Source organism: Vombatus ursinus, unplaced genomic scaffold (assembly GCF_900497805.2).
Source record: "Vombatus ursinus unplaced genomic scaffold, bare-nosed wombat genome assembly UNPS02000580.1, whole genome shotgun sequence".
In the NCBI taxonomy this organism is placed as follows: domain Eukaryota; kingdom Metazoa; phylum Chordata; class Mammalia; order Diprotodontia; family Vombatidae; genus Vombatus; species Vombatus ursinus.
Genome location: NW_020940358.1, coordinates 29608250 through 29621655, shown reverse-complemented (window position 1 = coordinate 29621655; position 13406 = coordinate 29608250). Strand labels below are relative to the sequence as shown.

Genomic DNA, 13406 nt, shown 5'->3' with positions numbered 1-13406 from the left:
AAATAGACCGGCCCAAGGATAACAGTGTGCTTATGGAATTAAAAAACCAAGTATATATGCCTTGAAAATCTCTTTCAGGAAGAGGACAACCTGAACACAGATGCTGAAGATCCAAGCTTCCCAGAGATCCCTGGGAAAGGTTTTTAGATGTGTAATTCTCTTGGTTTCCTCTGACTTTTACCTAGGGCTATGGCTAAATCACAGAAGGACTGGCCTCTGCTTTCTAGTCCTTCAGTCAAATTTTAAACTCTGGTACTTACATAGATCAGATTCTTACTGATGTGATGACCATGACAAAGAATAGACGAGGAATTCATTAGAGATTACCTATACAGGAATTTGGTGAAGGCCAAGGTTCAGGAGGAGACTGACAGGTTTAAGCAGGATGGCAGGTGAAGGCAGGCCAAGATTATTTTAAAAGCCAAGCTAAATTCTATATCCATTGCTCCTTTTCATTCTCCATAAATGAAGAGAACCTCAGGAAGCGAAGTTGTTCAGTCAGGAAGAGATGTATACTGCCCATTCCAACGAAGTCTTATTACCAGTTTGGTTGTCCTTCAAATTAAGGGCAACACCAAGAAAAGAATTTTTCCCAAACACTGAGGTAGCAGAACAACAGAAGCTGGAAGAGTCCCGGGCTGAGGAGGAGCCACAGAACAGAACACAGAGAAAAGAACCCGCTAACATGCAGAACTTAACATGACCACTGCTTGGTTCTTGGCTAGTGGCACCAAGAGGCCTAAACACTATGCCAAAGACCAGAAACTCAAGTTGAAGCAGGGTGTTTACATGAAGACAGAAAATGCTTTTGCAAAAACACAAAGGATGGGAAAACAAAAATCAGATCACATGTGACAGATGAAGGGATGGGAAAAACAAGTTTTGAAACAATTTGCAAACAAAACACTTGACGAATGACTGGGAAGCTGTGCCAACTTTCCCCAAATTGTGCATGCCCAGAAAAGTTGAACATTCGATTTGAATAAAGTCCTCAGCTCCAGAAGGGTGAGAGACTTGTTCTTTGCATACCTCCTACAGTTAGCATTCGGAGTCGCTCCTGGAAAACTGCGAGATCTGGGAGGTGAGGGGAGAAGGAGGGAGGTGAGTGCAGAGGGAAAAAGACAGTAAGAGTTAGTTAAAAACACTACACCATAAAAGCAGTCAGGGAAAGCACAATTAAAATAACTTTAAACATAATCACACCAAAGGAAAAAGGATTAGTGGTTTGCTCTGTGAAATGGAAGATGACTACTCTGGGAAACAGAGATGGAAAATCTGTTGTAGAACAGCTGGAAATTTGATCAATAAAAATGAGAGGGGGTGGGGGGAGCCAGTTCTCACTGACGCATGGAAGCAATCAGGCAGCCTGGTTTGAGAAACCCTCATCTTTCTACACTTCCAAGTATGTTAAGGCAATTTTCCTAATTAGTCAAATATATCCATCTAGGTTGCTTTGAATAAACATTAGGGAAAATTAAAATACAAAAATCTGGGTTTTTTTGGTGTACCCTTTCCCCTCCAAGGTCAGTTTAACAGATGATGTAAATCATTCTTTAAATCCTAAGACTCTGAAAGAGAGGAAGATTCTTGGCTTCCAAAGAAAGATTACTTGCTCACTGATATTCCTAAAATGGTGCCATGACCAGCATAGATAGAAATTTACCGGCAAGGATTTTTCAAAAATGAAATTAAAAAGAGTGTTGCAGCAACAGATGGGTAGCTGCACGTTTTCCTCCCCAGTGGGCTTTTGGCTGAGCATTCTATAACACCTGTATTTTCCTCAATATCCTTTATCTGTCAAGGGAGAAAATCAGGATGTTATCTTTAGCTGTACAAAGTACTCCATACTTCAGTTCAAGCTGCCTGGATATCAGAAAGCCTGGTGAGACATGCTAATGATAAGCGAGAGAGAGAGAGAGAGAGAGAGAGAGAGAGAGAGAGAGAGAAAAGGTGTGTAGTGTGGTGCAGGAAGCTGGAGGCAGCCCGAGAGCCACTCTTCAGAGGTCATCAAAGCTCCATCTCCAAGGAATGCTAAAAAACTGGGCATTTTTGGTTAAAATAGACTGTCAAGGGGCAGCTGAATGCTCTTTTGGATGTCAAAGGCGAGTTCTACAATTTTAGGGAAGGACCTTAGAATACGGAGTGTGGAATACAGAATACGGCCAGATTCTTCACTAACATCTTAGATTGATTTTAATGGCACTGAGAAAATAAAGGACAATAAAGGTATGCAACTCTGAACCAAATGAAGTCATGAGAAAAGACAGTTGGGGGACCCTAAAGAAATGAAATCAGTGCTCCTGATTTTTACTTGGGCTCTCAAAAGCACAATATGATTTGGGAAGGAGGCCTAATCTTGCCTGTATTCCATAAAATCTGAAATCCAAAGGCGTCTTAAAGTATCAGTGTCTTAACTAACTTTCCTTCTCTCTTTTCTAAGGATGGAGAACCCTGAGATTTCTTTCTATCCAATCCAAAGCATCAGATCTCATGACCATGCCATTACATACATTACAAAATTCCCCTGAGCTTATGCTACATCACTAACACTGCAAAGGCCAATGAAGAAAATGAGCCCAGAGAACATTGGAAGATACAACTCTAAGTCTCATTTATAGAAAATACTCATATTTTCCTGGACTTGAATTCAGTAACATTTTCTCCCTTTAAAAAAAATGCCAAAAGAATATATCTTTTTTAAATGAGTAGTCATGTGATGCTATGGACTACAATGCAGTCTTCAATGACTCAAGGCGGATTCCACTCAAGTTTTTTTTTGCTGGAAAAAGCAGCAGAAGTCCCCATTGATCAAGTTGGTTCCTGCTCAGATGCTTTGTGAGGAAAGAGGACAAAATCAGGAAGCCAAGAAATTGTGGCAAAAGCTTTCAAGGATTCAAGAATGATGGAAGTTTGTATAGTGAAGTCTATGCTACAGCAACAAGGGATAAAGAAATTATTTGGTTTTGTCTGTGCCAGAGGAGCAAATTCTTGGAAGACTGAGCAATGTTGTACATGTCTAAGCAGTGGCCAAATGATAACACTGTCCCTTGTCCTTGCACAGTGACAAGAGGGGAAGGATGTGAGTGCAGGAGATTTTGCAAATGCCTAATTTAGAGCAGAGCATGAAGAAAAATGAGCTTGTCTTCCCCTCTTTCCCTCCAGCTCTTATGCTTTAAGTATCTTGCTATACCACCATTAATTACTAACTAGCTAAGATTTATTTTCCTCTATTTCTAATACAGGGATTTACTTTTCTACATACTCCCCATTTTCTCTACCTCAACCTCTCACCCCAGCATTAGGGTAACTAAGCTCTGTTAATCACTGAGGGAACATACAGAAATTAACTAGTTAAGAGGTAATGAGATTTCTAGTGAAGGCAGAGGGCTAAGGAGAGTTTCTGGTGCTTTGATGTTGTTTAGTGAAGTAAAAGGGTTGATGTCATAACCCAGAGAAGCTATGGGAGCCAACTCACCTGAGATGGCATGGGAATTAACAAGATTCAACACTTACAAGATAAAGAGATTACTCTTTCAAATTTTTAACTTTTTAAGAGACTGTCTATTTTCATGGATCAGTGTATCTCAACAAATAACAACTTTGCCCCTACCAAGTACCTTTCTACAAAAAAGTTCAAGCACCACATCCAGCACTTTAAACAACAAAATATTGTGATGAAACCTGTGATTTCATTGCTGTGAGGAAATCCCTTTAAAGAATTTTCTTCTACTCCTTCAGATTAGCACCTGCTCCACAGCCTTAATTATAGATTAAGTTTTAGAGAGTGCTCTGTTGTACTAAGAGGTTAAGGGTCATACAACCATGCCCACAACACCATTTTATTTAATTTTTTTTTAATGTGGGGTTAAGTAGGTTGGGGTTAAGTGACTTGCCCAGAGTCACACAGCTAATAAGTGTTATGTGTCTGAGGCCAGATTTGAACTCAGGTTCTCCTGACTCCAGGGTCGGTGTTTTATCTACTGCGCTACCTAGCTGCCCCACCATTTTATTTAATTAAGAATGATTTCCCTCTCAGGTTAATCTGGTTCCTGTTAAACCATATTACCCTACTGGTTCAAAAAGACACCCAAACTTATAACTGCCTTAGCAGAAAATTTTTCACAAGCCAAGAGATGATGAGGCTGCTCTACAAAAGAGGTCTTTCCTTGATAAAAAAATAACACATGACCCTCCCAATTTTCTAAACCTGAAAAATGAAGTTTTATGAATTGTAAATAGAGAGAGGGGAGGAAGGTTTAAAATGGCTGGAGCTATGTAGCTTCCATTTATAATCAAAGAAATATCTGTAATGAATTTTCAGTTTATCCTTTAAAAAAAAACAAAACTATAGAAAGTATAGATCTTCAAAGAAGGGCAATTAGCCAAACTGGTGAAAACTTGACTCTTCTGGTAACTAATTTCACACATATAGGTGTCAGACTCTTATCCTGATGGGAAGAATCTATTGCCTTAAAAAACAAACCAAAAAACCCCAACATGTCTATGGAAGTTTTGGTTTGTACTTTCTTTTTCTTGAGAACTCATGAACTGAAACTGCAGCAAAGACCCTCGAAGCAGGCTGTTACTCACATCATAACTAAATCAAGATTGAGGTCTGCTTGGCTTTTAGAGGTTGACTGCATCTAATGTGTAAAAATGTCACAAGGAGGAATCAGACAGAAAAAAATTCTAGTTTATAAGACCCATAGAAACAACGTTATATACAGTGGTTGGTTTTTCTGGTTTACTTTGGTAAAAAGTCTGGTTTCAATTTAGAATTATAGGAATGAAAATATCTTCTCCTCACACTTCCAGCCTTGAAAAGCAGTGGAAATGAATATTTAAGTCAATAGTGGGAGGGCTTGGGGCATGAGATAAGGTGCTGTTTAGGCAGGAAGGCACCTTCTGCCTTTGTGAACCCCTGCTTACTCTCTTTCAAGGACAAATGTGGAAAAAAAATGCAATCTTGTAGCTTGTAAGAAACTATTCTTAGTTTCATGTCTGTCATTAATTGGGTGTGTTCTCAACATGTTAATTCCATTCCTGTCTGCTCTGATGGCTTGCCCTCCTATCATCCTCTTTCTTGATATCCAACTTTTCCATATCTACTGGCTTCTTCACTGCTGTCTACAAATATTTCCAAATCTGCCCCACACTTAAAAAAAAAACAAAACTCCTCAATCATCCAGATTCAGAAGACCTGAGTTCAAATTAGGTCTCAGTAGGGGCAGCTAGGCGGCACAGTGGATAGAGCACCGGCCCTGAAGTCAGGAGGACCTGAGTTCAAATCCGGCCTCAGACCAAACACTTGACACGCACTAGCTGCGTGACCTTGGGCAAGTCACTTAACCCCAATTGCCTCACTAAAAACAAAACAAAACAAAACAAATTAGGTCTCAGACACTTACTAGCTATGTGATTCTGGGCAAGTCACTTAACCTTTTCCCCCAGTTTCCTCAACTGCAAAATGGGGATAACAATAGCACCTACCTCCCAGGGTTGTTGTGAGGATCAAATGAGATAGTATCTTTGTAAAGCACTTATTAGCACAATGTCTAGCACGTAGTCGGTGCTATATGAATGTTTATCCCCTTTTCCCTTTAAACTATCATTCCATTTACCTCTCTCCTCCCTTTTACTGTCAAAATCCTAGATAAAGCTGGCTATACTCTGCCTCCATTTCCTCTCTGCTTACTGACCCCATTTTCTCCTGGTTTTCTGGCCTACCTAACCAGCTGCTTCTTCACATCCCCTTTGTCTCAGTGGACCCCTGGGTTCTTTCCTGGGCCTTCTTCTCTTTCTCTCTTCTAGTGAACTCATTAGCTCCTGCGGATTCAACTGCCTTCTCTATGCAACTGAGAAGCAGTCCTAGGTTATCAATCTAGGCCTCAACTCTCCTGAGCTCCAGTCCTGAACCATCAATCGTCTGCCCGACACTCCCAACTGCCATGTCCTATAAGCAGCTCAAATTCAACATGTTCCAAACAGAATGTTTTCCCCCAAAGGTGGAACTCTTCTTAGCTTCCCTATTTCTTCTGAAGGTACCATCAATTCTTCCAGCAGCTGAGGAGTCATAGCCAGCTTTTCCCTCTGTTCATCCTCATTTTTAATCAGCTGCCAAGTCTACTTCAACATCTCTTTCACCCATCTCCATCTGTCCACTCACAAGGTCACCACCCCAGCTCAGATCCTTTTTACCTCCCCAATGGTCTACAGCACCCTAACTGGTATCCTTACCTTCACTCTCTCCTCTCTAAACACCATGGCTGCTAAACTGACATTGCCAAAGCCCAGCTCTGACCATGTCACTCCCCACCTTAAGAAGCTCTAGTGATTTCCCCCTTGCCTCTAGGATAAAACACAGACTTCTGTTAGGCATTTAAAACCACATACAAACTAAATATAGCTTTGTCTTTCTAGGTTTATTGCCCATTATTCTTTTTTGCATACCTATATTCAGCCAAGGCGTACTTTTCCTTCCATCTCCTTCCATCTCTATGCTTTTGCACACATCCACAATGCACTCTCCCTTCCTAACCTTGGCCTCATAGAATCCCTAGTTTACCCCAATGTTCAGCTGAAGCACCACCTTTACCGATTCCCAAGTATTAGGATTTGCTCCCCGTTACTTTGTATATATTTTATACTTATTTAACTATACACATTCTTTCTCCCTGATAGACATTCCACTGTAAGTTCCCTGAGGGTGAGGATCATTTCCATCTTACCTAGCACAGTGCCTGTCACATAGTAGGTGGCTTAATAAATACATGAAGGAATTGGAGTTTCAGTTTCCTTATCTAGAAAATGAGAAGACTGTACTAGGTGACCTTCAGCCATCCCTTTAAGTTGCAAAATTACTTGGAAGTAAAATTTACTCACATCTTAGAAGCAAAAGCAAATTAAATCTATCCTGAATGTTTCATTAGGAGAATTCAGTTCCAGGCTGGACTGGCACTAACTGCCTATGTATCCTTAATCAAGTACCTTAAAATCTCTGGGCCCCTGTTCTTTCATCTGTAAAGCAAAAGGGCTAGCTCTAAAATTCTATGTTTTATGATTCCTTGTCCTGTATTCACTCTGTATTATGATGCTCTTCAGTTACAGTAATGTCTTCAATGGGACAACAAAGAAATGACCCGCAATTTTCCAGCTAAATGAATGGATTAAACATTCCCTGAAGCTCACTAGCTATTGCTGCCAGCTTCAGAGTTCCTTATTCCACAGCTTAGAATGGCTCTAGAGTCTTTAATTTACCCAAAGATTTGAACTTGGATCACTGGTCTGAAAAACAGTTACTCAGCCCATATTCTAAGAAAATAGGCTCTGAATGTGGCCAAATATGCCACCGAACAGAGGTGGCAAGTGTGGTATTAGTTACATCAAGGACTCCTCCATGGATTCTGCCGGCTGACTATTCCCTACTCTACCCAAGATCCATTGCCTCTTGAGGACTTCCTGAATTTTAAAAAGTATACTCTGCAATGGCCTCATGAACCTGTAAAATCACCAAAGGTTTAGAGGGAGCAAACTGGGAGTGTTTAGTAGCTTAATGCTAGTTAACCAGGAAACCAACCAACACTTAAGATAATTGGTGGGTGGCAGGGTGGGTTCCAAAGATCCCTGCACTGACAGAATCATTACATCCTGGATCATGAGGATTCCATCATGGTACATAAATAGTCACAGGGCTTCTTCAAGCCCTTTATCATCAATGATATGCCTGGCTCTGCCACAGATGACAGGAATCAGCTCACGACCCATTCCAAAGCCATTAGGCTGATTGGAACAAAGGTGACAAACACACTTACTGCCTTGCGCTGGGAATGTCTATAAGGACACTGGATAAAATGACATTCAGAAAATTTCCTCTAAACTTGTTTTTTTTTTTGCTATGACTAAGGTATGACTATGACAGAGGGAAAGTGAAAAGGAAAACTATATCATGCTGAGAGAGTCAAGAAAAAGGAACATAATGACAAACAGATAACATCAGTCCTAGAAACAAAGATCTTGCAAGCTTAGATGCACGAGACATTTCTGGCATTCCACATCTACAATGCACTTGTGTTTGTAAGGGTCCACAAATTCCAACAGAATGAGGTAGAAGATTTTTCTTCTGTATTCCCTCCCCTCCCCAAAATGTCAATTTCCAAAGTAGGATTGTGAGTAAGCTAATGCCTTTGTTGTAGCTGTAGCTAGATAATCATCAAACTGTTAGCATGCACAATGCTTTTCCTGTGGGGCACCTCAGCCATTTTTGTTAGTGATAATTATGATTGCTCCAGCTCAGGTTAGCATGCCACTAGGGACATTTATGGATTAACCCTTGGAAAGCACCTGTGGTTAAGAGAGCTCAGCAGTTATCCTGCACTGAACTAATCAAATGCCAGCCTTCTGATTCGACTGAAATTAAGAGGAAGGGGTAAGGGATGCAGTGAGGATTCCCTCAGATGTCTCTGCAGCCTTTTAATTCTAGCAGGATTCCATTTGTGTGGTGCACATGCATGTCTCCCAAATGGCTTGTTGATTCCAGCCTCTCTGTACTCTGTGGGAATGCATTCCAAAGTTTCCTCATTGTGATCACTGACATTTAGGAATTCAAAGACTCAAGCTGCACATTCAACTTGCAATGAAATTGATACCTACTGTAAGTAAGGGATGTGAAAGGCTTCCAGCCCAGTAAGAACTGTGACATGCTTCAGGCTCAAAGGGAATAGGAAGAGAAAGTTCTTGGGCAAAGCCCAAACTCAACCAAAGTCCCTACTTCTGCTATTCATCAAGCTTTTGCTCCAGGCCAAATATGGAACTGCATTTTATGGCTTAGAAAAGGGAAAACTGAAGGCAAAGGAGCTAGTCTTTGAAATAGTCAGCTATTATATGTTGAAAATTTCTTCCCCTAGCACTACTAGCCTTTTTTTAGAACAAAAAATTCATTTTAATTTTAGAGACTATTACTTATCCTCTTCTCCTATAATTAAAAAAAATTAAGCCACTAATTTATAAGAAGCTTAATGTTAAAGAATAAAACCAATTAAATTTTTATTTAAACTAAATACATGCCAAAAGCACCAAAACTGGACTGAGGAAGCTCTAAAAGTCTCACTTATGAATTTAGAGTGATCAGTACAAAGGAAACTTAAGACTCTTCCCTACTCATCAGTTAAGCATTCTGGCTCCCATCAGCTGTGAAAGGGAGAGAGGAGCTCAAGCAGTGCGGCACTAACTGCTCTAGGAACCCTCACCAAGTTTGTCTGTGGATGAGATAATATCAGCTGGAACGGAGGAGTCCAGATCAGCATCCAAAATTCCCAGGGGATCCAGCTGTGCTACATGGTGCCCTCGAATCTATGAAATGGGCCAAGAATGGAAAGGAAAGGACACATACAAAAGGACAAGAGAAAAAAAAAAGAGGGAAGGGGGTAAAAAAAGTAAAATTACATTAAAATTAGTTTGCAGAGTAATTCTCACCAACGTTTGAAGAAACAGTTACTGGTGCATCATCAAAATTTACACAACTAATGCCGAGGGGATCAAGTTTTGCAATGTGGTGACCCCTGACCTGGAAGCAACAACACAAGTCAGTCAATAAACCGAATTTTTAAAAAGGCATGCATTTCAGACAAACCTTTCTGGAAGGGGACTAAAGCCCTAACTGAGACCTATACCATCAGTAATTTCACACAATAAGTATTACCTTTACCTAAGAGGCTCCCAGAATTTGTCAATCAGCAAAAAGCAGCTACCAAGCACATTTATGTATTTATGGAGATAAGGGGACATAAACTTCTCACTAATAATCAACTATTCCCAAATCAACATTGGGAATCAACATTCCCAAAGGTTCTGTCCCTTAAGTCCCAAACTTGGCCTTCTTATCCTGTTGGCCAAGATCAATCAGAAAGCAAACATGTGACATAACTCAGCTGTTTAGCAACTTACCTTGGTTTGGAACAGGAACATCCTACTTTGGCTAGCTAGGCAGAATTAAGGAAGGCTCATAAAAAGCCAATCACTGATTGTTCTAATGGACTGAAGGTTTCCACAGAGGACACCAATATTCCTTGATGGGACAAGGAAGTCCTTTGGTTTTAAGGTTATTGTGATAATGTGCCCTGAGTTCTTTTTCCATGGCTGTAAAGAATAGCCAGGTGCACTGAGAACCAAGTAAAAATCAAAGTAGGTACAAAACAACTTCTGACCTAGACTATAGAATTTGAATGTCTTAAAAAAAAAAAAATTCTTTCAAAATTTTAAAAGTTCCTCTAGGCCTAGGATATTTCACATATAATTTCTTACTGGTGATTTCTGAAGGGGGATTGTTGATTCCTCTTGGAAAAGATCAAATTTAAACTCTCCCCAAGGGCACCTGATAATGTGGGCAATAGACAATATGTCAAGACATACCTATCATCTCTTTAACATTTGCATAATGAGCAGAATTTTGGAACATGTATCTATCACTGGCTGAACCATACAGGTTATATACAATGAGGGTATGGCAAAGAACTGTTCGCAGTTTTTTTCCTTTTCTGAGAAGGATAATTGGAAGATCCCAATCCCCAGGGTGTCCTATATTCTACTGGTACCTAAAGAATCTTGGAGTTAGAAGGGACCTTATAACCACACTTAGGCAAGAAGACACTCTAAAACATACTGGACAAATGGTCATCCTACATTGCTTAAAGAGCTGCTGTGAGGCTGAACCCACTACTCTCTGAGGCAGCTCTTTAATTGCAATTTTGGACAGTTCTTACTGATGAGAAGTTTTTTCTTATACTAAGCCTGAATCTGACTCTTTTTAACTTCTACCCATTGCTCCTAACTGTGGCCTGTGAAGTCAAGTGGAAAATGTCATCTTCCACATGGCAGTAAATTAAAGGTGTAGTTTCCTACACCTGTACCAACACCTACACCTGCTCAAACTCCCTTATTAATAAGTTAGATCAGGAAGGGGTTTCTTAGTATTTTTTGTGTTATGAACCCCTTAGGCAATTTAGTGAACTTTATGAACAGACCAGTTCTCAGAATCATTTTTCAAGGAATAAAATAAAAGGCATGATATTACAAAGGAAACCAATTACACTGAAATAGTTATCAAAATATTTTATGAACCCCGTTCATGGACTTCAGGTGAAGAAGCTCTGATCTAGAAGAACACGGAGGAGAAAGGGTTGATTCACCAGAGTCATAGATTTACAGCTGGGAGGGACCTTCGCAGTCACTGAGTCCAAGAGCAGTGATGTCATTCAGGAAAGGTCACACAGGTTGTAAGTAGTCCCGTGAGTCCAAATTCAATGCTCTTTCCATTTTTAACAGTCTTTGATTTAAAGGTGATGTCTTTAGACCTCAGCTGTAGAATTTTACTTCAATTAGTCCAAAATGATATCCTAAGCAAAACCTGTTAGATATGCTGTAACCTGAAGAAAAGAAAGGCACACTCCCCACAAAAAACCTTCAGACTTGGAGATATATACAGATGGAGTCAAGCATCGTCCCCTTGAACCTCTGCCACCCAGCCTAGTCCTATCGTCTCTTTGCTCCTCCTACATGTTTCTCCCCATTTGCCTGGTCTTTCCTGGCTTTCCTTAGGGAACCTTCCTGTGCCTCATTTATGTTTTCTCTAACACTTTTACTCCACCCTAGTTTAACATGGCAGCCACCTGGCTATGACTAAAGGAGGCAAGGACTGGTCTGTGTTCCCCAGGGTCTTAGCAATCTGGCCTTGGCAACAGTCTGTGTGCTGTGTCACAACAGGTCACTCTATCCTTTCTCCTCTCTTCTTAAATGTAAAACCATGTTTTAAGTTAATGTTGGGCTCATTCTCCCACACGATCTCATCACTGCCAAATTGTGAAAGACGGAGGATTGAAAACGGGGCTATTTGTACATTACATATCAGAGCCAACAAAGAAAGGTCTGCTTCTTAGGCCTCTAGCTATTCTCTAAGGTTCTATGACAAACAATTTAAAAAAAATCAATGTTAAACTAGAGTATGGGGATTACATTACATATGAACCAGTGGATCCACCACCACCACTCACCACCACCACCACCAAAGAAGAAAGGAAAAAAAAAAGAAGGAATACTCATAACCACATTCACTATTTTAAAAGCAGAGAAGGCTCAGTTTAACAGTCCTCCTTTTCTGCCTATCTGCTGGAGAGTCCTAAAGCCACTTACCTGATATGCCCTGATGAGAGACTGAACTGCAAGATGGTCTTCCACAAGCTTATCTACATTCGGCTGGGCATGAACCAAGGACTGGGCTTGGGTCAGTGCTGACAGGGCACCACTCAGGGGAGGAGGGCTTTGGTAAGCAGTGCCAGGTGGGGCTCCAGCATTGGCATTTCGAAAGAATATGTCCCATGACTAAAAACAAGAAGACAAAGAAAGATTAACTCAAAGTTTGCACCTGGTAGGGGAAGTTTACATTTACAATTACTTAGACAGAGATGGTCATCACAGGTGAAGCTTTTCTTCTGCGATACGGGAATGTTTGAGCTGGTCTATTATAGGGTCACAATTTTGGAGCTGGAAGGTACCTTCAAGGCTACTTAGTTCAATCTCTCCCAACCTCTCGATTTTACTGACAATAAAAACAAGACTCAGGGAGGTTAAGTGACTCCTGCCCCGACTCAAAATTCAGCATTTTCTATAGTCACATGCTACTCTTCCTGGTTCTCCTCTGAGACTATTCTTAACTGTTTTGTTGCTCTTAATGCCTCTTCTTCCAATCCTTCTCTCCCCTTGGTCTATGTTTAGGTAAGCAGCAGTGTGGTCTAACAGAGCAGTAGACTTGGAATTAGTAAAACCTGGGTTTGAGTCCTTCCTCAAAGGAGAGAACACACACCCAGCACTTGGCAAACCTTAAATGGCTCTATGTAAATGACAGCTCCCATGATAATACTTATTATACTTACTTGAGGCAGCTAGATAGTACAGTGGAGAGAGTGCTGGGTCTGGAATCAAGAAGACCCAAATATAAATGGAGTCTCAAAGCCTCAGACATTTACTACCTGTGTGATCTTGACCAAGTGCCCTTTCCTCAGCTTCCTCGTTGGTAAAATGAGGCTAACAATAACACCTATCTTCAAAGGTTGTTGTAAGGATTAAATAATTGTGAAGCACTTAGCACAGTGCCTTGCACCTGGTAAGCACTATATAAGTGTCAGCTACTATTATCTTTATCATTATGCTAATATGGTGTATGTGCTTCAGGATTGTTCTTCAGTACTTCTTTGGGAGTTATATTTCGTTACCTAGTATTTTAATCCCAAAATGAATCAGCAGCTGGGTGGTGCAGTGGATAGAAAACTAGGCATGGAGTCAGGAGGCTAAATTCAAATCTAGCTTAATACTTACTAGTTGTGAGACCCTGAGTAAGTCACTTCCCCTCTCTCTGC

The 13406-nt window shown here is 40.6% G+C and overlaps 1 protein-coding gene across 7 annotated transcripts in view; it reads right to left on the bottom strand.

Moving 5' to 3' along the window:
* The window catches only part of OGDH (oxoglutarate dehydrogenase), a 109678-nt gene that overhangs the window by 41933 nt on the left and 54339 nt on the right, over positions 1-13406 (bottom strand). For 4 of the 7 annotated variants that reach the window (XM_027851926.1, XM_027851907.1, XM_027851915.1 and 1 more), the window contains exons 3-5: positions 12184-12372; positions 9472-9562; positions 1030-1074 (exon numbers count right to left, since the gene is read on the bottom strand). In XM_027851926.1, the coding sequence (XP_027707727.1) occupies positions 1030-1074; positions 9472-9562; positions 12184-12372 (325 nt within the window). Of the gene's footprint in view, positions 1-1029; positions 1075-9245; positions 9349-9471; positions 9563-12183; positions 12373-13406 lie in introns of all 7 variants that reach the window. The other 3 variants (XM_027851958.1, XM_027851950.1, XM_027851944.1) reach the window with 3 other exon arrangements.